Consider the following 24,173-nt stretch of genomic DNA (forward strand, 5'->3'; position numbering starts at 1 on the left):
AAAACGAAACAAAAAGCAAATGAAAGAAAAAAGTGGAAAGCAAGAATAGAAGGAAGGATGGTGGAGAAAAGGATAAGAGAAATCCTGCTTATTTAGTTTAAACAAATAACTGGAAGTGAATGCAGTAAGAGTGAGAAAAAATGTTTCTACAAAACGACTTGTTGTTATGTTTGAAAGACGGCCGTATTTTTTTCCTCTCAAAATTCTAAGAAATCCGTATATTCCATAATCCGCCTTCTTTTTCCACAGGGAGCCCAATTTAGATTAAAGTGAATGGCGAAAAAAAATGTTCTAGTATATTTTTTTATTGATTTGTTTACTCTTTCGCATTACGGAGGACATTATCTTGATCTCGAATTTAAAAAATATTACTTATTTAATTTTTCCGATTTTATTTTCACCATTCACTTTAATCTAAATTGGGCTCCCTGTGCTTTTTCAATTCCTGATTTTCCTGTTTTAGCACGTGACCCACAATGCCTTTCGGTCATCATACCAAGAAGCAAAACATGGCGGATATGGTAAGGTGTGAAATGTGGAGAAAATATCGCTGTTTGAACGGTAAGAACTGCTTGAATAAATGATATGACTTAACAGTTGTTAACAATACTCAAAGCGTCTCCTCTTGAAGCCATAAAATGAGTGTTATCTGTTATTTTTTTGAGTAAAAATGTGCAATTCACAATGTACTTTACTTAGGGAATGAAGGTTGCTTTGCGAATTTTAGACTGTCTTGATATTTGTAATTCCATAGGGAAGGCGAGGGACAACTACTTTTTGATTTGCTTGGCTGCAGCCAAGCTGGATGATAACAATATATGAACATCAAAATACAATGTATGTCAGTCGAGCTGTGTAAGTCAATATATCACAGACTTGAATGAAGACAAGTTGAATAACATTTCTAAACGAATTTTTATAGAATATCCGCTCATTTCAGTGTAAGTAAATAGTTTATGGGTGAATGTATTGCATCATGTGAAAAACCCAGATGAGAAGGTCAAGATGTAAGGAGTAATGTAATACGCATAAAGCTACGGACACACTGTGCAACATTGCACGTAATGTTGCATGCAATAGGCCCTTTGCAGCTAAGCAATCACGTGCTGATTAATTCACTGAGAGCAAATGAATAAACATTTTGATTTCCATGGGTGAAATTTACTGGACTGCAAACAAACTTTCTACAACCTGTTTCGAGAGATCGTAATAAAACTGCATTTCGTAACACACTGGATACATATGTTTTCATTCAGTTCTTTACAAGTAGCTGAAAAGAATCACCAATTTAATATTTAAAAAATTTTTTAAATTTTGCAGTCCAGTACAGACACATGACCGTTAACTGCAAAGGGCCTATTGATGTTGTGAACCATGGCACAGGAAATTTGCTGCACCAACGATACTGAAGTAGAGAGCTATCCTACTTCAGCGACATTGCCTGCAATATTGCACCGTGTGTCCATGCCTTAACGCACTCAATTCTTGTAGCTCTACCAATATTTGCCTTATTTCTTGAAAAATTTCTTGAAACATTGCACATTTACTAATTCAATAGTGATGTTTCAGTTGGTACCAAAACAATTCACCAAGATTTATTAATTAATTATTATAAGCATTTGATTTATGAAAAATATTCAAATGATTTTCGAATGCGGTCAGTCAGTCAGTCCTTATTCAAATCAGACATTGCATTTTAGGTGTATTTTGTGGGGTAAATGTGGAGTAAATAGTCATATCTTGCCTTTTGGTGACAAGCTGCTGAATACCCCACTTCTATACCAGAAAATACAAGTGATTCAAGGGATTCCAAAATGTCTTTGATGGGCCACTTCTTGATTATTTCAAATATCTTAAGTATATATATTTTTTTAATCTACTACTAAATAAAGTTATTTTTCTTTTCTCAGGTTAATATTGTGACGTATGCTTTCACTGTAAATGAACTGGTGCTGACCATCTATGGTCTGTCATTCACAAGGTTCTCGATATGATCCTGGCATGCAAAAAACTGGCATTCACAAAAACTGATTGCTTTTTTTAATGATATACATTACGAGACATGAATATTCTTTTCACAACTGTTTCTTACATTGCAATGGGCAAAAGTATGACCACATTTAATGCATTTCATATACTACCCACACATTTCGATGCAAAGCTGGCTGGTTTTACCAAATAAGGCATGTAAATGTAAAGTTCCTTTGGCAGCCAAATGCCTGTGCATAGAAGTATGCAAATATGTTAATGTGGTCATACCTTAGCACGTTGTGCTGAAAAAACCTTTTAGTCAACTGTTACTCAAAATTATAACGTATTCACAATGAAAATGTGAACAGGAGAGAGTCTGTGTATTGCTAACACTACATTATTGGAAATCAGATAATCATTGAAATGCTTATTTTTGTGACTGTTTTTGCCATGTGGATGCAGCCAAATTTCCAAATCATACATTTTTTATACATTTCATACATTTTTTATAAATTAGATTTTTTCATAAGATTCTTAATACTATGAAATCGGAAAGGATTGAGGAGTCATGAAAAAATATTTATTCATTATTTATGCAATTAATTATATCTCAATCTTATCAATTTTTTTGCATTTTAGTTTCATTGATTTTATATATATATCCATATAGATTCATATAGCTAAAACAAATTTATTATCTGTAGTCAACTAGTTTTCAATTTTGTATCTTTTTTGTCCTGAATTTTGCGGAGTATATTAAATAAGACCTGGTTGGGACGGTTTACTAGTATCAGAGTCTCTAAGAATCTGAAGGAGAAGTGGAAATAAGTTGCAAAAAAGGCAGAGCTTTAATGCATTCTGATTAGTCCTCGAATAACTCAATCTGGAACTCCAGACTCCAATTCCAATTCTGTTCCTGATATTGGTGTACGTAATTAGGCTGTCGCGACAAGGTTTCATGGACATGCAAAATCACGGGGGAATTTTATTACTCGTTTTAAAATCGATATTTTTCATTTAAAATGTAAAAACAGGTTAATATTTGATCAAGACCTCTCTCAGAATTGCTTTACATTTTATGATTTTATAATTTATCAATATTTTTTAATGAATTGCCATTAGTTTTGAAGAAAATTAAAGGAGATCATAACACTTCAGACGGCAAAGATCAAACCCTGGAATATGCTTAGCAAATTATTTATTTTACTTCTTTAATCAAATGGAATCTTAAAATAATTATTGCTTTGCACCTCATATTCCTTTGTTGCAGACTTTAAAGCCAAAACAGTTAATATAAGTACATACGTAAATATAGGCTATAAGAATATCTATATTGTCAAGTTCTAGTGAATAACAAGTCATGTTGAATGAATTCGTTGATATCGCTTTATCGTAACCCTGGCTCTTGAAACCCTGTTCTTCCTACCGATCTTCGCTTGTTCATGCAGAGAATACTGCTCAAGTAGCTGAATCATGAATAGTTAACCAAAAAAAGATATTGCCCATGAAATTCATTGAAAATTTTTTTAAATATTCGCTTCGAAGTAATAGCTTAGAAATTGGCTCGAAATTAGTATGACTTACTTTACATTTCGATTGGTTATTTTCTTTTAATATTTGATAGAAAAAATTAAGAAAACTGAGGAATTTTGAGAGTAATGTAGATTGAGTTTGGTGAATATTAACCAATGTGTAGTTCCAGAAATTATCCATACCCTCCAGGGAGGAAGTTTTTATAGAACTCCCTACCCCCAGGAATTCCACTTATTTTCTTCCATACAAACTCTGTCATTTTGTTCTTACTCTGTCCCCCCTCCCCCTACCCCTTGGAAATCTCTGGAACTACACAATCCTGTTTGATGGTAGCATTTTAAAGGTATGTGTAAGTTTAACGTTAGTTTTATATGATGAATAAAATAACGAGAAAAAGTGCAAGTATACAGTAAATCAAAATATGGCAACCAATTTGAATAACTATATATTGTTCTGGACCTACTAGCCTTGTGTTCACTTGGAAACATAAAAGAATTTTGACATGGTATTAGAGGCAAGTCAGTCAAAAAGGATATAGTTATTCAAATTGTAGCCACATGTCAATTCACTGTTACATAGGTTTCCAAGGTAAGTATGAGTGACCTTGTACCTTCTTTTCATTTGCTCATTGCATTGGTTTTGGCATATTTTCCAAGAATCCAAGAGTTAGAATAGTGCATGAGAAAAACAGATGTTTGCTTTCTGCAAAAAAACATGAACATACATGTACTTAAATTAGAACACGAGATAATGTATAAAAAAGAGAATATGAAAGAATAATTAACCTTGTTAGTAGATGTTTCATGCAACGTTAAGCAGGTAGTCCACATGAAGCAACCTCTTATGTTTGCAATGTTGCATGCAACGTCACATGAAAAATTGCACCTTTGCAGTTAAGCAAGATTAACGGTCATCAAGTTTTAAAAAGTTTTTTTTTGCAAGGCAATAGGCCTTTTGTGAGTTTGATAAACAGGATGCATCGTGGTACAAACAACATCAAAGGCATGATGGACAAACAATGTTTGTACCAAAGCTAGACCACAATGCACCATGTTCACTATCTCAGAAGAGGTCTAAGGTGGTGCTGTTTTAAGTTAGCTATTTTAAGACAATGACCATGCATGTACCAACAACACTACCATAGAATGCATCATGATCACCAATAACCATCACGCACTAAGGTATGTATGACAGAAATATGTTGAAGTACCAAAGGCTACAAGATAAGTTTTCTTTATCATCAGTGAATATTGATTGCTGTCAGAAGGTGTGTTATTGATAAACATTGTCTTTTGTGCTATCAAGATCCACAATACATGTTGCAGTATGCTTTGTTTGAAGATGATCATCCCATCTGTGGTTGGTATTCCACATAGTAATTGCTCAGATTATGCTCAACTCTCATATACTAACACCTGTCTACAGTGAAATACTTAACTCTGGTGTACTTCTAGATTCAATCAATACAGGATACAGGTGAGTAACTGATACATGTAAGATATTATCACATGGTAACTAAAAGATGTGGGAGCACCTTTATGAAATGTCATACAATGTACAACCAGTCTTGTTGAATGTTTTCAAAGGTAACAGTCAGTACAGCAACAGTTAGATATGATTATTATTAATTATATTTACGCCTTAATCAGGACCACTTCTCCAAAATTAACTTATCATAAATTTAGAATAAAACAAAGCATTTGACTTATATAATCATGAGTGAACAAAAAAGCCAGATTCTGATTAGAATTTTGAAAGATGATTTTTAAAGATGTCATCAACAACTCATGGGAACCAATGAGCCTGACCTCAGTTTGCTATTGACTCTGCTCTCCTGATTGGCTAACCATTTCACTCTACACCATGATTGGTTAAATATGTCAAAGTGGTCCTGGTAAAGACATCCATAGGTAATTGCTGCCTTCACGAACAGATGGCTTTAAAATTCAAAACTTTAGCTAATTCAATAAAAACACCCTTCATTGTGAAATTATATATTAAAAATATAAATATAACTATAAATTTAGTAATGTGATAAGTAATAAAAAATAAAAATTCTACAACTACCAGTAGTCATTTACTGGTACTAACAGTACTCATTAATTTTAACGATATTTTCTAAAAGGTATCTTTACACCCAATAAGTTTGTCAATTAGGATTAACAAGAAAAACTAAAATATTGATTAAATTTGAAGTACTTAGTCTAATTTTAAAGTTGACACTTTAAAAGAAAACACATGAATTGATTAATACATAAATCAATATTTTGATGATCTAGCTAAAATGTAAATTAAATTGAAATAGATGGCTGAACAAATTCAACACATCTATTTCTATTGAGGAAAAGACACATAGTCTTACCATTATACTAATGTTTAGTATACTCATTAATGTCTGCAACACTTTCATCTTTTCCCTCTTGAATCAAGAGGTACAATGTACACTGTACTTGTTCATGTAGCAGTGATTGAAGATGGTGACATTAACTTTGCAGATGGTTTGTGCATTGCTGTTGATTAACACCTAACTGAAGTCCAGTTCTTGATCAGAATCTTTGTTTTCTTCTTTTGTTTTTCAACGGTTTGTATGTTACAACAGTTTGAGATGCTCATTTCCTTTATTTGCTTGTCAAATTATGTCAATGCTTTCTAGTTGGATACGTTCTAGTTATCCCAGCTTCAGAAAATATGACTACAGCTCAGTTGTTGAGCTGTAGCTCTGATTTTGCTTTGGATGAGGCCAACTGCCTCCTTTAATAGCTTTGACACAGTGTGACAAACTACAATACTGTATTGATAATGCTTCTGTTGGGTATTGATGTTGTAGGATTCACAGTAGATGTACTGGTCTAACCCCTAGACTGTTTGTAGTAGGTCAATAGAGATGCAAAGAACCTGCAAGGCCTTTAATGCTTCTATTTTAGTTATGGCATTTGCTGCTACATGAAATTAGGGCAAAAATCCTAGCTTTCCTTAATACATAGCTCAGCTCAGCTACTTGCTTTAACTTATTAGCAATCTAAGTCAGTGGCACCACTGCAGCCTTTTTGCCATGTGTTTTATAAATGTTACTTTTTATAATTTTAAAAATGGGAATTTTGGTCACTCACTAACAATATGCATAATGAAAAAAAGGTAGCCAAAGTGCTTAGATGCTGAAGCCCACCTTCTTCTAGAGATTTCCTAGTATGCATATCATTGCTTATGTTGAAGCAAGCCTGGTTGATGTGAGGTCTACTGCTGCATGATACTTGATGTGTTAGATTTTTTGATATTGTCATTGTTGGCCAAGACCAGATTGTTGGTAGTGATGGTAAGGTTGTGCTGTGGTCCTTTTGTGTGTTTACTGGTTTTCTTTGTAATAATGTTATGTTTAAAAAATATTGAATAAATTTGATTAAATTGTTGAATGCAATTGAAAAATTTTAATGTATAAAGTATATAATAAAGTCCCCAATTTTGAATATTTCTCTAGATGACCATACTAAAATATATACTTGCATACAAAAAACTGCTGCTTTTGATAAATTGTAAACTCTTAGTTTAAGAGTACCTGTCCATTATCTGTTGGCCATAGATATGCTTATAATCAAATATTGAATTTGCTCAATATGCTTATCCATAAAGCTGATCAATAATGAACCATCAAAACATCACAGATGTTGTGCAACTCATCAAAAAGCCTATTTCATTTGCAACATATTGAACAATGTATCAAATACAGAACAGGAAAGGAACCTGCAAAATATGAAATTATCTATGAAAATGGTTTCATGAAAATGATTCATTGTCATAAGTTAAATCGATGCAGCTCACTATTCAACATTTTGCAAGACACCACCTAGATTGTTCAAAGTATATCAGAATCACCGAAATATGATGGGCTTGATGCAACTCACTATTGAACATTGTACAAGATACAGAACAAGACAGGAATGTGTCAAGTATATTAGAATCATCCAAATATGGTAGAATTGATGCAACTCACTATTGAACATTCTACAAGATACAGAACAAGACAGGAATGTGTCAAGTATATTAGAATCACCCAAATATGATGGACTTGATGCAACTCACTATTGAACATTGTACAAGATACAGAACAAGACAGGAATGTGTCAAGTATATTAGAATCACCCAAATATGATGGACTTGATGCAACGCACTATTGAACATTCTACAAGATACAGAACAAGACAGGAATGTGTCAAGTATATTAGAATCACCCAAATATGATGGACTTGATGCAACTCACTATTGAACATTGTACAAGATACAGAACAAGATAGGAATGTGTCAAGTATATTAGAATCACCCAAATATGATGGACTTGATGCAAATCACTATTGAACATTCTACAAGATACAGAACAAGACAGGAATGTGTCAAGTATATTAGAATCACCCAAATATGATGGACTTGATTCAACTCACTATTGAACATTGTACAAGATACAGAACAAGACAGGAATGTGTCAAGTATATTAGAATCATCCAAATATGATGGACTTGATGCAACTCACTACTGAACATTGTACAAAATACAGAACAAGACAGGAATGTGTCAAGTATATTAGAATCATCCAAATATAATGAACTTGTTGCAATTCACTATTGAACTTTATACAGAATACAGAACAAGACAAGAACGTGTCAAGAACAAACATTGAACAAATTTCTGAGCAAGAGTGGAAGGTAAAGGAGCAAGATGCATAAAAGAGTTGAGACAACCCAAGCTTCATGACCTTTATGATAATGGTTCATAATCCTACTATATGTCAGTACCAGTTGCACCCTTGGTTTTTAGGGACAAAACACAAGCTAGGTTAACCAACCCCTGGGGCGTGCCCTATTAACCATTTAGAGGGTTTGCAACTTGTGCTGTTAGTTTTATAGTCCATGGACTGAAGGTCCCTTCAACTTGGTGAAGTACTATGAAGAAAAACGGTTACCAAAGACAAGCTGTGAATCAAGACAAATGTATACTTGTGGTCTACATTCATTTTTGGTAATATTTCAATCCAAAGACATGCTACAAGCTGCATAGGTAATTTTTTATAGAGTATGGTCATTCTAGCCCTTTTTGTTTCCTAATTTTTAACCCAATAATTACTAATTTTAGATATATATTTTGTAGTCTTACTTATGGTTTATTTTTACTTATGTGACGTAAGGAGTGTGGGAGAAGACAAAACCGCCAACATTTTTGAAGGCTCGGAATAAAAGTGGACAGCACAACAGTGTGTGTTAGGCCTGTTTAACAAGTGTTCTGCTGAAAAGAAAAAGGGTTGGCCAAGGAAAAAGTGAAGACAACCAGACATGGAGCCATTAATTGGCAGTCGAGTGGTCCTCTAGGAAAAAAAGATGAAACTAGCATTTGGTAAGATCGTGAAGCAAGAAGAGTAAGAAAGAAAAAAGAGACTAAATTATTTATTTCTGTATCCATGCTCTATTCTTGGAGTAAGAGGCCTATTCAAACAAATATGCCATGTTATTGACGAGAGGCAAGTAATGAAGATACGTCACGAAAAAAAACCCAACTTTAATCATTAAACAAGTGGTCTTCAAATGTACATTGTGCAGGAAGAAGGGCTGACAAGAAAAGGATGAAGACAACCTGTTAAAGAAAAACATTTCAATACATGAAGCTAGGCAAGAACCTACAGTATGAAAGATATGGGGAACCATGGAGACAACCAAGTGGAGCAAGGTTGGAGTAGATAGATGCAATATTAAGAGACAAAATGGGAGCCAGATAATGTAACAGTCAACTCTAAACACATTAAGGAAGTGATCCTCAAGGGAAGCATGTGAAGCAAGGAAGTTGTAGTACAGGCAACCAAAAAGAGAAAACATGTAGTATGGAAGCAAATGATTAGACAGTCAATTTGATGAAGGACAACCTCTTTATCTAGCACATATTAATCAAATGACCTTTCAGACAACCAAGTGAGCAAGGATTTTGGAGTGCAGGCAACGTAAGAGAAAGGACATGAACTTTGGAGACAGATGGTGAGATCTATAGACTACTTTGAAGGGTGGAGATAGATGATAACATCCGGTTCACTGAACTCAATCAAGTGATTCTCCAGAAAAGCAACTGGATCAAGGATGTTAGAGTATTGCAAGACTCAATAAGTATGAAGCAAGATATTTTAAAAGATAAACATCGAATAATTAAGATGTAGATAAAACGTTTTTACACTGTCCACAAGTGATCCACCATGAAAGCAAGGGAATCAAAGGTGTTTACATCCGTGAATCATGAAGCCAGATAATAAGATGAACTCTCATTTATTTGTTGTCACCTTAATAGAAAATGTACTTTGCAGCCAGTGCAATGAAGCATAAATTTATACAGCAAGACCTCCTATAATAGAGGACTGGATAAGAAATGATCACATGCAGCCAAACGAATAGGACATAAAGCTGAAGCCATGGACTTGACAGAGGGACCCATGAGGCATGAACTGAGGTAGATGTAAAGAAAATCCATTCCTTATACCATTGATATGAGGATCCTACAGTGAAGCAATTGTGGGTGCAAAGTGAGCAAGGCAGGACTAATGAAGAGCATATAAAGCTTGGAGTCAAGTTGGAAGATGACAGCCAATGTATAACAATATGAGCTTGATTGACAACATGAGAGTCCAACCCATGAAGCATGAAGATACACAGTACGACATCCCCACTCATAAGCATTAAACATCAAGTGATTTGCTAATGAAACAAGTTTTGGCACGGAATAAGGAAGGCATTCAAATGGAGAGCCCATGAAATGGTGTCATATCCATATTTAATGTACCCAGCTTGGTGTTGCAGGGAATTTTTCTGCTTATTTGGTTAAATTACATGACAAACCAAATTTATGCATTTATGCTCAATATAAAAAATATTAACTTTTTAATTTACTCTAAGGTTTATTTATTATTTATTATGTATTTACCAGTAGATTTTTAGCCAGTATTTCAGCATTGCTGAGATCATGGGGGTCCTGGTAAATTAAAGAAATAAATGAAAAGGGAAAAGTAATAATAGATTAAAATTAAAAAATGAAATGTTACAACATTCCTAATCCTCAATTTTCAAACAGAAAAATGCTACTATATTTAATTACACTAAAATATAGTTTATTTTAAATAAGAATACTAAAATACAAACTTTAATAAGAAAAGGAACCAAGTTGATATTATCTATTCTATTACTAAATCATTATCTATAGCAATCTATAAATTATTGTTTGATAGTAAAATATCTGACTTTGATAAAATCCTTGCACTTCTCAAAAGTTATGGTCTTTCTATAGCTTTGTAGCTTTGTTTTTTATCATCTGATTTTACTGACATGTTGCTTTGAAAAAAATTGTACTAAACTGTGATAATCCCTATCACAAATATTTGGTACCCATGTTGCAGTCTAACTTGTGGTGATATCTTACACGAATCAGTTACTCACCTGTATCCTTTATTGATTGAATCCAGAAGTACTCTAGAGGTAAGTATTTCACTGTAGACAGGTGTTAGTATATGAGAGTGGAGCATAGTGGGAGCAGTTACAACAAAATAATTTGTGCCGCCTGAGGATAAACCTTAAACGTGAACATAGCTTTGAACTTTTTTATACTATTTCTATCACAGTATATGAACAAGTTTTAGGCCTAGGGCAAACGTCGAACTTTCCATGCACCGAACTCATTAAAAACAATGGATATCAAGTGATAATGAGGCGGCATTCTTTGATGTAATTAAGTTCGGTGCATGGAAAGTTCAACATTTGCCCTAGGCCTTAGAGACTGCATTAACTTATTGGTGCTTTCATGGATCTTACATGTAACCACAAAAGCCACCTTTGAAATTACTGCACCCTCTGATAGCAATCAATATGCACTAATAATTTATGAAGGAATCATATCTTAGCTTGTTGCCTTTAATTTTGAAACCTCCACATGTTTCGGTCAGGTCTTGGTGAATGATGGTTGTTGATGTCAGTCTTTTCCCAAATGGTTGATTACTCATATTTTTAAAACAAAATTTCAGATTAAGACATTTTTTTGTAATTTACCAGTTGTGAAAGCAAACTCGTTCAAGTTAAGCAGAAATTATTTTGTCGCAAAGTTTCTCGTTTTGACTTGCTTTAAAATAGTCAGGTAGTGGAACAAAAAAAATTTCAACACCAATCTATTCCTCAAAGTTTGATCCATTCTTAAAAATACTGTTTTTAGTTTAGGTGTTTTTTCACGCTTTACAAAGTATAGGTTTATGTCATACTTTGGAATATGTGCTACCAATTATGCCATTTCAAGAAAAAACCTATAATTCAATTATTATATTGAAGCTTGAATCGTGTCTGTGATTGCTTATTGTTTTATAGCAATTCGAGACAATTTTTGGACTATTTTCGATATCCCTTTTTAATTGAAAATGGGTGTGAACCAAAAACCAATCACTTCCTAATTAATTAGCTCTAAAACATGACATTTTGCCTCATATTCTGTTTCATACCTGCTATGCATCTGATGGCTGTTCTTGTGGTAGCCTCTCTCATGAAACCACCAAAGAAATCATGTCATTAGCAAGTTTAGTGTAGGTCTGGATAAGTCAGTAGAGCGAAGTCATTAAACCTGTGAAATAGATATTAGACTAATACACTTTTAATTAGTAGACCACAATTTTTGTTTTCTTTTTTGTCTATTTGACTATTACACATTAACTATTAGTTTTTATTTCACGGTTTAAATGCCTTCACTCTAAGTGGGTCAGGTTTTGCACTGTCTTTTTCTCATGGTTATCATAGTTCATTATATCAGTATCCACCATCTATTTGTCATTTGGGGCAAGGTGTGACTTAGGAATAGTTAGTGATGACCCATCCAGTTTTGCAATGTCTTTTTTTAATTCTAATCACCATAGTCAATCATATCAGTGGTCACCGCTTATCAAGGCAAGGTAGGTACATGTGTACCTGTAACTGACTGTTTACCGTTTCAATAGTCAATCATATCAGTGGTCACTGCTTATCAAGGCAAGGTAGGTACGTGTAATTGACTGAGTGATCTTATCTTAGAGTGATTATATCAAACTTCTCAGTATGTGATTAGATAACCAAACCAATCTACATTACACACATGTATCTACAGTACAAGTCTATTTTGTTCCTTTTTTTATTTGTCGCAATTATGTTTTTGTACAGATTTTAGTCATTTATGAAAGACTTGGTATGTTGTCAAGTAAAGATTTCAAATAACTTTAAATTTCTAACAGTTTAAGCCATAGGCAAATGATTTTATTTTAAAATAATACATGGAAGGTAAGAAGCCTGATATAGTGCAAATCATTCTAGAGTAATGAAAATCATAATATACATGTACTTGTCATTAAGTTACAGTCAAAACAGCTCATGCTTACCCCCTAGCTTCCATGAGTTTCATTATTAGAATATTAAGATATATTTATTCTTTCTGAGAATGTGAAGACTCGGGATTTTAAAAAATAACTGATCCAAATTTTGAATTCTGATTGGATTATTATTGCTGACGTAACTCAGTGATAATTCACTGTGTGGCCATATTTGTGGGTTCACCACGCGAGTGGTGATCCGCGCTGTCTTTCCTGACTTAAGTTTGTGTGATCTCTTACCTGAATTGTTGAATTCGTTGTCCCAAGAATTTGACTGAGAACTGTCGTTTGAAATATTTGCTCCAAACTTTCGCAAGTCCTCGTCGGTTGCTCGAGAAAGCTACTCCATTTGTCTAAGATCGTCGAGCCCTATGTTTGAAGCAAAAGGCTTGTGCATTTTTCTGGAACTTTACCTTTATTTCTTATGTTTTCTCGGGTGCGTTGGTGGCGTTTCCTTTACCAAAGCCGCTAACCTCTTATATTCGATTTGCACCCGTTCCATCTCTTCGGTTATCTGTCTCGGTAGGGCAGACTGATCCATCTCCGGTTTGAGCCTTTCTTTGCTTTTGATTGTCAAGCCCTGAGGGTTTGGAAGTCCTTCAAACCCCGCACGTGGACTGCTTATTTGTTGTAGGCCTTCAAATCTGTGGCTATAAATCAAGAGCCGCGTAGTCAATGGGTTTTTTAGAACGCCTTTCCATTTGGAAAAAAATGACCACAAGATATGACAACACACAAGGTTGAATGTAACCTTATACAAGCAGACTATACTTAAAGACAGAAATGACGAACCCTCCGGTCTGGGTAGAATTAAATATTTTGACGTGGCTCAAAATAGGTCCATTAAGTTATAGTCAAAACAGCTCATGCTTACCCCCTAGTTTCCATTAGTTTCATTATTAGAGTATTGAAATATATTTATTCTTTCTGAGAATATGAAGACTCAGGATTTAAAAAAATAACTGATCCAAATTTTGAATTCAGATTGGATTATTCCATATAAGGAAAACCATAATCCAAACATGATTATTAAGCATAGTGTTTCCAAATGCTTAGTGCCATTGATCAGCTCTTGAGAGCAAGCCTGTAATCACATATCAGAGGGTGAGCTATTTCACTGCTCATCCAATCCGATTGTTTGTACATGAAGCATTCATCATCACACAAAAATAATCAATATGCCTTAGTCCTACATATTCTGTTTCAATAAGTTATTGTTTCCTGCTGCCGTCATTGCTGCTGTGTTCAAGTACACTTAGGATTTCCATAGTCACACAAAAATAATCAATATACCTTAGTCCTACATAATCTGTTTCAATAAGTTATGGTTTCCTTCTGCCATCATTGCTACTATGTTCAAGTACACTTAGGATTTCCTCTCCTGTTCATTTTGTTCATGTAATGTATGTTATTCAACTTGCCACAGGGATGGATCTAGATGGATCTAGGTTTAATGGGAACCTGTAATACCATTCTCTATGCCCCAAAAAAGCATTTGTCAATGAATTTACATTGGAATATGAAAGTGTGTTTGCATAATGCAATACATATTTTGTTTGTGGGGTTGAAACTGCCTGTTGAATACCCTAGATCCATCCCTGTATTGATTGATCATATGGTGAGTAGTAATGGCATGCCAGCCAGCGAGCAAACCCTTCCAGCACCCCCACCCATACAATATGTTCCCTGTGACTATTGAAAAAATATTGAAACGAGGGGGGAGGGGTGAACTACACATACCAATCATTACATTCGTTTGAGGCATGCTGCAAATGACTTTGGGACTATAAACTACAAGACTTTGGTCTGCATTAATGGTCAATATCCACATTGATAATGGGAAATGGGAATGAAAAACATGAATGAAAAATGAGATCTTGATTCATGGAAATGAAAGAAGACATAACTGATGACAGGACAAGAACAGCATCAGAATTATTAGATAATTATGTTTGTCTTAACTGACACCACAATAAGTATAATAAATGGGTGTTATAAATGATATTAATTTTATGTGACTATGATAAGCTTTGCAGCATGCCTCAAACGAATGATGCACACATGCATCATCCACCCACACATACACTTGAGTCGTCTGTTGTCCATCATTTATCATGGAAGATAAAGTTAAACCAACCCAGTTGTAATTGACCAGAACAAGTAGAGTGATTTTACTTCTAATTCTAATTCCCTATTCTGGCGACAAGCATGTTGCATATTCATTGCAACATATTACATATGTATGACATGCAGGGATGTCAGTCTAAATCCTCATTCTTGAAACAGGCTATATTACACTTTATTGAAATTGACATTTTACTATGCACGACATACAATGATGTGATGTGAACATGTTACTTGATATTCACACGTCTAGTGACTATACCAAAGATAGTGTCACAAGTAGAAAGAAAGATCCACTCCTGACCAATGTTGATCAACTTTACCCTGTTGCCCTTAAAACAAAATTGGAATAAAGTTTTAAGTAAAATCACTCTGCTATCTCATAAAAATGATATGAATATGAACGAGAACTATTGGATGCTTTGGCAAACTATTTAGTGGAAATGATTAGAGTCTATATTTTTATTGACAAAAAAAAACTTCAATGGAGATTTGATTATATTGTCTTCATATTCCTGGAAGTCTTTATGAATTACGACTTGAAATCAAAATAAAAAGTTCTGGTCAATTACAACTGGGTTTAACTCATATAGGGGGGAGGGGATAAGCCGCATGTTGGGGGGAGGGGATAAGCAGTACATAGGGGGGAGGGGGTGAAGCCTAATATTGGGGGGAGGGAGTACTTGTGTAGGGGGGAGGGAGAATCGACTGGTGGTGGGAGTTTTCTATGACTTTTGCTGACTTATATACTTTGAAATTTTTTAGGAGTCTGGACACAAGTGGGCACTTAGGATATTTTTGGTAAGTTGCCAAAATAGACTTAGAAATTTTTTCACCTTGTAAGTTGTTTGATGTTATTAGTTGTGTGTTGTGTTTGAAATAAAGTCTGAATTTGGACTTAGTGGTTTTTCTATGTTTTTTAATGAATTCCATCTTTACCCTCTCCATGCCCTTTTTGGACTTGTAAAAAAAATACCTCCCCGAGGTCCCACCAGCACCAAGTCTCACTACCCCGGTAGACCAGGACCAGGCAGTACTTACTGTCCCGACAAGAGCCATCTTATGAAACCACAACCAGTTGGCTGCTCTGATGGTGAACACTGTCCATAGGGATATCAGACTTCTGACCCCCTACAGACTCGTGAGAGTACCTCGATGGCAAGCCAGCCTTTATACTGTGAAGATTAGTGCAAGTAGGAGTCTTATAAAATAACCATACCCCATTACTCATAGGTTTTACTGCACAACAGTGATGTATATAATATAGAGTGATGCAATCAATAGACTCAAGGCGGTATTCAGACTTCCATAAAGTGTATGTGATTATCAAGACTGGTTTGTGAAGACTAAAATAACGAAGTTTCTAGGCTACTAACTTGTGAATAATGAGCTGGTCTATCCCGAAAAGAAAACTACCACCATGTAATTTAATATGAAAAGCTAAGACGAAGTCCTAAGGTGTTAATGTGTTAATGAATTCATCACATGGGAATGAATCAATCCTATTATAGATTTATTGAAAAGATTATTAATTCAGTAACTGCTGGGGGACTGGGCCTATAATTAATTCAGTATCTCCTAGGTTACCAGACCTATGTTGAATTCAGTATCACCTAGGTTACCAGACTGATAATTAATTCAGTAACTGCTGGGGGATTGGGCCTATAATTTATTCAGTATCTCCTAGGTTACCAGACCAATAATTAATTCAGTAACTGCTGGGGGACTGGGCCTATGTTTAATTCAGTATCGCCTAGGTTACCAGACCTATGTTTAATTCCATTGACATTGAAAGTGCTAAAGGGGACTTAGTGTTTTTATACATCTTTTATTTTGCAGCCTACAGTCATGTGTTCATTGCTGAACTACCAAAATATTTTACAAGATTCGTCACATAAGGTAAGGCCAATATATGGTTTTTCCTAAAAGGATTTTGATCATAACATTCCCAGTGAAATAAGTTTTTGATAAACAATTTCAAATATTTTTCCACATGACTGTTGGTTGTAAAATCCCTAGTTTTTATGTGTTAGATACTTATGATTTAGTTAGGATCAAGTTCTTGCTAAGAGGTTTATAAACACTTTAACAGAGTAGATTTCATATTGGAATAAATACTGGATGAAAAAGATACGATGAAATAAGTGGAAACCATTTCAATGCCAGGACATGTCACACCGTCTAACATGTCAAGAATCATGTGAAATCTACTCTTTCAATTTCACGCTAAGGGAAACTGAGTTGTTGATGTCTAGATATTCAATGGTTACGTTCTCGTCCCTACAAAAACTTAATTTGTTTATATATATTATTTTAATAGCTAAAGAAATCTAAAGAATCTATCACATTTATTCCTTGTTTGGCATAGTCAATGTGACCTCTGCATGTTTTTCTTATTTTTATTTTGTGTTTATTTCCTAAGATCAGTTTTTTCACCAGCAAAACAACTTCTTGACAGAAGTAAATGAGTCGTATACGAGAAGTAAAAGATGAAATATTTGCACCGTCAATATTTGCATTTCCAAATTATGAACAACTACATGTATCACCATTAATGCATCAAATTTTTAATTTTCTGCCAAGAATAATTGAATGATTACAAATTTTGGGTTGATTTTGGACAGCTTGTGCATATAATACCAGTGCTTTGGACAACTCATAGTAAAACAACTCTTGGTTTTACTTGTAATAATATTTTCATTTCATTCAAGTGTAATTTATTGTTTCTTGATTGTGAGGTATGGTGTTTCAATGCCATTCTTTGATGGCTCACCTTGTCCTCTATTCATTCACTTTCCATTTGCCTTTTTTGGCTTGGATTTATTTGTCAGCACTTTTGTGCAATATTTCAGGATTTTGCACAGCTTAATTTTGGTGTTTCCCATTATATCTTGGGGAAATAATTTATGGTAAGAAATCAAACATACTGAAATTCAGGCAGACTTTGTCTGTGTTACAAACAATTTGGAATTTGAAGAAAAATTCAGTTTGATTTGACATAATGATACATGTTTTGTAGTTGCTTTTGATAATTTTGAATGGAGTTTTGAAAACATCTTTGCCTTAAGAAGACATCAGCTTTAATTAGAATTTTTTTTTTTTAAATAGAACTTTTTCCCAAAACGTTTGGCATCTAAAATGGATTTTCAGTGCTGAATATTTGTATGCAATCTTATTAATTTGACATTAATTTTCCTTGTAATGGAGATTTTTTTTTTTTTGAGTGTATCAGGTTTCGTTAAGACCTCAGTTTCATAAAGAGATAAGGATTTTGCAAGCTAATTTCATTTGTGTTATATAGTACTTATATTATATTGGTTTTTCATATTTTTCTTGATTGGAAACAATTTGTTGGAGAACATCTTATGTTGAATTTCTTTGTTTTTTCTTTTTTAGTTTCAATTGATTTTGATTATCAGATAGAAATTCTTTTATTCCTTTTCAGTTTACTTTTTTCATATGATTATTTTATTATAAGAAAGTAAGAAAATGTTTACGATTTTACGGAAACTGAGGTCTTGTTTTGCTGGTGAAAAAACTTATTAAATTACAATCCTATGATAGAACCCTTGTGTATCAGTCTAGCCGAACATCATTAACGCAAGATTAGATCACCTAGAAATGATTCAACTTCTAGTCTTCCCAGCTTGATAATCTACTTGTATGAAAGTCTGAATGGTGTCTTATGCACGTCTATTGAGCACACCACCCCAAAGTTATCACTGCTGTACACACCCATGAATAGTGAGATACGATTATCTCTGCTCATACTCACACTAACCTTCACAGTGGCCAGCAATCACCATCAGCGCACTCCCATGAAATCTGCAGAGAGCCATCACCTGGTATCCTTACCGACAACCTTCACCTTCAGAGCAGTCCTCTGATCATGGCCTCAAGGTTAGACTCTGCTGAGAGCAGCAATGTTGTACCGCCTTTTATGGTTTCCTGGCCTGGTGGGGCAGCTTCTGTTAGGTGCTGGTAGGACCTCGTGGGAGGTATCAAGTGTATTTCATTTTTCTGGTGTACAAATAATAAAGAATGATAATAATATTAGATATAGGAGAGTGTGTCTAACTAATGCAGGGTTCTCAGTAAAGTCATAAATGTAACTTGAAATGACCAGCCAGTTAAAGTAAAGGTGAAAGAATTTTGCGAAAATATGAAAATTGAAACAGAACAGCTGCCATGTATGTACAGTTCACTTTCGTTTTTTTTTTTGTTTCTTGTTTTCGTTTGTCTTTACTGAGAACCCATTTACTAGTTGCTATGGAAAACTTGTCTGACTTATTTTTCCCTTCCTTATTTAGGAGTGATCTAAATGTCTTTGCTATTTCAATTTCAGGTATCTACACACTCTCCTATATCTAATGTAAGTGGCTAGAGGACTGGCAATAATTAACCTACTTCATAATGACATCACAAGTAAACAATTAGTCAAGAGAGACAAAAATTACTAAAATGAATTTTGGATAACTTTTTTTTAACTTGAAAAAGGTGTAAATAAGAATAAATTTGGTGTCTCATTAACATTCCAGTTAGTTTTGTTTGGTGATGTCATTATGTAATAGGGTCACTAACAAAAGTTTTCTTTTGGAATATTAGATATCTTATTGAATCTTCTTTTTTGTTTTACTATATACTATGGTATCAATTAATATCAATAACTAAGTATATTGTGTTAATTTGAATTTTGATTTGTTGTTGTCTTGAAATTTAGAAAATATGATTTTTTTGCAAAGCTTAACAACTTCTAAAATGATGAAACAAATTGATTTTGAAATTTTCATTTTTTTCTTCTTTAGTTATAATGTAACCAGTCCTCTAGCCCAATGTTTTTTGTTGTTTTTTTTTTTTTGTTTTTTTCATTTGTAGAAAATTCTTAAATTGTTTGAAATTTCTTGATTTTACCATAGATTGATTTTTTTTGTTTATATTTCTATATAAACCTATAATTTGATTATTTTAAATGCCAATTTTTTGAAATATTATTGTTGAAACCTTTTTGATTTTGGAAATTTTAGAAGTTCCTAATCTTCTTTTCTTTCTTTTTTTTTTGAAATTCCTAGATATTCTAATTTCCTGTTTCATTTTTGTTGTCAGCATATGGAGCTTCTTATGTTCAGTACTGATTGACAGGATCTTGATGGTGCTTCATCTCTTGATGGTGCTACATCATCTGATAAGACTTTGCAGCACAACAGCCTGGTTGATGTGAGTACATGTATAACAGAACTATGACATCTACAAAGACAGAATGGTGTAATTAAATCTCTGAAAACTGAATATCAAGGTAAAATCTAAATGTTGCTTTCTCATGATGCACCATGGATAATACAAGTGAGTGTGTTTACCAAGAAAATACAAGTGAAGTGACATTTTCCATGGTATACCATCCAAAACCATAGGCCTTTTCTGAGTTTTATAAACAGGATGCATTGTGGTCTAGCTTTGGTACGAATGACACCATATAAGGCATGATGAATAAAAGATGTTTGTACTGAAGCTAGACCATAATGCACCATGTTCACTACTCAGCAAAGGTCTGTTTGTATGACTAGCATGCATCCAATTGATCAACTTACATGTCTGTCATGCACAGGCTGGCCAGAGTTGGGAGCATCAATACATTCACATGTGGCCTTGACTAGTGTGGCTGACAAGCTGATGAAAAACAAAATAACAAAGATTATTAAACAACATGTCTTAGATGTATTAGTTTGGGTTATTAGCAAAAATATTGGGGTGAGGGGTGGGGTGGGGTGAAAAACAAGTACTTAGTCACAACAGTTTCAAACCCTGAAATATTTATGCCTTTGTAGTAAAATGTATTAATACATACCTGATAATCAACAATAAGCTGCTCCTTGGAATGTTGTGAAGGAACCAAAGGCACTGACCAGAGCTTGACAGCATCAATACTGTACATTCAAATGTAGCTTGACTAAAGTGGCTGACAAGCTGATGAAAACAAACAACAAATACTGATAAACAATCTGTTTTAAGATGTACTGTTTGGATTAAAAACAAAGATGTAACCTTATCATCATATGGTAATTAAGTACTAAGTCACTGACTTTGAAATGATTGATATACCGAGATGCAAAAACATTATTTGGTTCAAAAGAAGATTGTACTGACTGAAAAGTATTTTGGGAATGATATGGTAATATAGTTTTGATGTATTTAATTTAAGATACAGTCAAGATGTTAAAGTGGAATGTAAATGAGAATGGCAGACTAGCTATGGTTGAGTGATTTCTATTATATTTTTACTTATTAATTATTCATGATATAAAATATTTTAATATCAATCTACTTCCCATGTTCCATTTTGGTCTCAACTTTTACAAGCAATTTTTTGAACCCAACAATAATTTTACATTAAGGTATATATGCCCAACAATGAATTAATACATACCTCTAACGATCAGTACCCCTTGGAATGTGGTCATATTATGAAGGTCATAGGGTCATCACCAGGTTACCACATCAATTATCATCTTGCTAATGAGGTCAATACTCATACATTAAGGTGAGTCCATATTGTTATGAAGGTCATAGGGTCATCACCAGGTTACCACATCAATTATCATCTTGATAATGAGGTCAGTACTCATACATTAAGGTGAGTCCATATTGTTATGAAGGTCATAGGGTCATCACCAGGTTACCACATCAATTATCATCTTGCTAATGAGGTCAGTACTAATACATTAAGGTGAGTCCATAATTTGTATTGAAGGTCACGGGGTCATCACCAGGTTACCACATTAATTATCATCTTGATAAGTTTTTTGCTTCTTTTAAGGCAGTAAATCCATGGTTAGCTTGCTGATTTTCGTGCATATATTGGTTAGGGTCAAGGTGCAGTGTGACTATCAGGCTCAGATGTCAAGAAACGACGGCCATCTTGTTACAGGCTCAATCGACGGTTTTACGAAGAAATGTACATGAATTTTTTTTCGACTGCAATGCAAAAAGAATAGCCATTAAGACATTAATATTTAGGATTTAGGGAGAAAATGGTTCGAAACTTTTACAAAAAAACAAGTTTCGTACAACGTTAAAAACCGAATTTTCAAAATATATAAAAAAATGAAAATATTCTTAAGCTAAGTCTGCAAACTGTTTCAAGACTTACAAAAATTGTTTTTTTATGACTAATATCATTGTTTCTTGCAGAAAAAGTTGGATTTTCAGGGTTCAAAGTTAGCACGTGTTATGGCGGACGAAGCCGGTGAGTCGAACATTTGAAATCTACAAACTCGTCAAAAATACAGCAAAATGCAAGAAAGACGCAGAAAAAACGATCTAATTCTTACCTTTCATAGTTCTCGTGTACTTGTTTCTCTGTTAGGTCCAGCACGAGCTAATAACCATCTTTGTTCTTGTACAATTTCAGCCAAAAAGTCCATCATGTATTTGCACCCGTTGAAACACATCCACAACGAACAGCAGCGTGCAACAAATGAAGAGGTGACATGCACAGGGACTGGATACTAGCATTTTACACAGGGATCCCGCAAAAACCGGACTTTTTGGCCAAAAAATAAGGAAAATTTGACAAGTTTCGGGCAATATTTTTCGTCCAATACGTGTAAAATGGGCAGTAAAGGCTATTTTGCGACTCTACGGAGTCTAAAACTGCCTAAAAGGGCTTGTTTTAGGCAAAAAAAGAAAATATGTTAATTAGTCACGTGATACGTCACGTGATCCCAAATTTTGGGTTTCATACCAGTAAATCATGCGCATAAAAATATTTCCTTGACTTAAGTTTGAATAAGTGTTTTCAAGCGTAGAATAAAAGAATTACACGAGGGAATAACATGTGACTAAACTAGACAGCGCCTAAAGAAGTCAAATACATGACGTCATATTTGGGTGAATATGGGAGTAGAGACCCGTGCAAAAAATCTTGCACTTTGAAAATGCATTGTTCCAGTTTTTTATTTTAATCTTTTCAAAGTGTTCCGTGTTTTAGTCACCTCGAGTATCAGTTATTTCTTTCACAGAATCAGCATTCTTTGTATTTTAATAAAGCCTCTGCCTTTATTCAATCAGTAATGTTTTCCGTTCTTTATATTTGTGTCAATCCCTCGAGTATTACTAATTATTGAACAGTCACAATACCCTGAATATGAGCAGAACAGGAAAATACAAAGGAAAATCACAGCTTTTCTCGAAGGAATGTGTGGTATTTCTTTTGTGTTATCCTGTAAAACTCTGTTCAAGATAATTTGGGAATGATAAAGAGGCTCGTATAGTAACGACTGACATTTTGCATCTTTTTTGAAAAGTATTTTATTAAGACTCACTTTATTTCGGAATCTTTACAATCATTATTTATTTATAGTCCAATCTCTTTTTCTCTCATTTCGCTCACTTTTTTTTCGTTTTATCCTTTAAAGTTCTTTACCGCGTGTATTGCTTGTCACATTTTCTAATTATTTTTTTTCTTTTCTTTTCTTCATTTCTTTTTCTTTTCTTTATGCTTTCTATTTCGTCTTTCACTCTATTTTTTACTTTTTATCCTCTAACGTTATTTGCCGTGTTTTGCTTGTCACATTTTCTTTTTTCTTTACTTTTCATTCCTTTCTTTATTCCTCCTTTTTTTTTTTTTTTTTTTGCCTATTAATTTTCATCGTTTTTCCTATTTTCTATTTTATTTATTTTCTATCTTATCTATCTATAATATTTTCTCTTATCTCTTTAAATCAGCTCTTTCTTTTCGCATTTCAAAACGTAATTCAGCAACACTTTTTCGAGTCTCGATTCATCCGTCTTTTTGGCGACTCTATATACATTAGTTCTTCTCTTTTCTTGATTTCTTTCTTGGTTTCTTCTGCCATCCATCATGCCGAATACCTGCAGAGATTGATGAACAGGGCAACAGCAGATTAACATTTTTTAACAGCAATATACATATTTTATGATCTTCCTTGGACAGAGCAGGACATATTTACATGACGTTTAAGGGGTTCTTACCTATTTACCAGAGTATTTTCTTATGTTTTAAGCTCATACACAAAACCAATTTGTAAAATGGTTCGTTGTTTGTTATGTCATGTCGTCATCACGCATACGCTTATCGCAGTTGAGCACATCGCTCCGACAAAGCGATGCTTTGAAGACTTCGCTTAGAAATTCA

General features: G+C 34.0%; 2 protein-coding genes and 1 long non-coding RNA gene across 3 annotated transcripts in view; 2 read left to right on the forward strand and 1 right to left on the reverse strand.

Moving 5' to 3' along the window:
- Window positions 1-467: 467 nt before the first annotated feature.
- Window positions 468-2,401, forward strand: LOC148909089 (uncharacterized). The gene is made up of 2 exons (XR_016120543.1): window positions 468-561; window positions 1,911-2,401. It is a non-coding gene; the product is annotated as an uncharacterized LOC148909089 (long non-coding RNA).
- Window positions 2,402-9,145: 6,744 nt separating this feature from the next.
- LOC116288529 (uncharacterized) lies at window positions 9,146-23,085 on the forward strand. The gene is made up of 9 exons (XM_089034019.1): window positions 9,146-9,213; window positions 10,919-10,997; window positions 15,788-15,823; window positions 16,862-16,921; window positions 18,897-18,922; window positions 19,368-19,394; window positions 20,126-20,236; window positions 21,412-22,262; window positions 22,428-23,085. Exons 1-8 carry the CDS (start codon window positions 9,146-9,148, stop codon window positions 21,434-21,436), a joined length of 432 nt encoding a protein of 143 aa, XP_088890145.1. The 3' UTR covers window positions 21,437-22,262; window positions 22,428-23,085.
- A 29-nt stretch (window positions 23,086-23,114) lies between these two features.
- Window positions 23,115-24,173, reverse strand: part of LOC116288505 (uncharacterized) — a 40,068-nt gene continuing 39,009 nt past the window's right edge. The window contains exon 7 of the mRNA XM_089034489.1: window positions 23,115-23,890. Coding sequence (XP_088890615.1) covers window positions 23,735-23,890 — 156 coding nt within the window. The 3' untranslated portion in view covers window positions 23,115-23,734. The remainder of the gene's footprint in view (window positions 23,891-24,173) is intronic.

The sequence above is a fragment of the Actinia tenebrosa genome, unplaced genomic scaffold (genome assembly GCF_029948245.1).
Source record: "Actinia tenebrosa isolate PJP-AT-01 unplaced genomic scaffold, QUT_ActTen_1.0 PGA_scaffold2__45_contigs__length_23673736, whole genome shotgun sequence".
NCBI lineage: Eukaryota > Metazoa > Cnidaria > Anthozoa > Actiniaria > Actiniidae > Actinia > Actinia tenebrosa.

Coding starts and splice junctions, on each gene's coding strand:
- LOC116288529 (XM_089034019.1), top strand. CDS start 9,146: ATGAAGCTAGGCAAGAACCTACAGTATGAAAGATATGGGGAACCATGG. Junction 16,922..18,896: donor TACAAGATTCGTCACATAAG/GTAAGGCCAATA, acceptor CTTCACCTTCAG/AGCAGTCCTCTGATCATGGC. Junction 20,237..21,411: donor AGCACAACAGCCTGGTTGAT/GTGAGTACATGT, acceptor TTTTACATTAAG/GTATATATGCCCAACAATGA.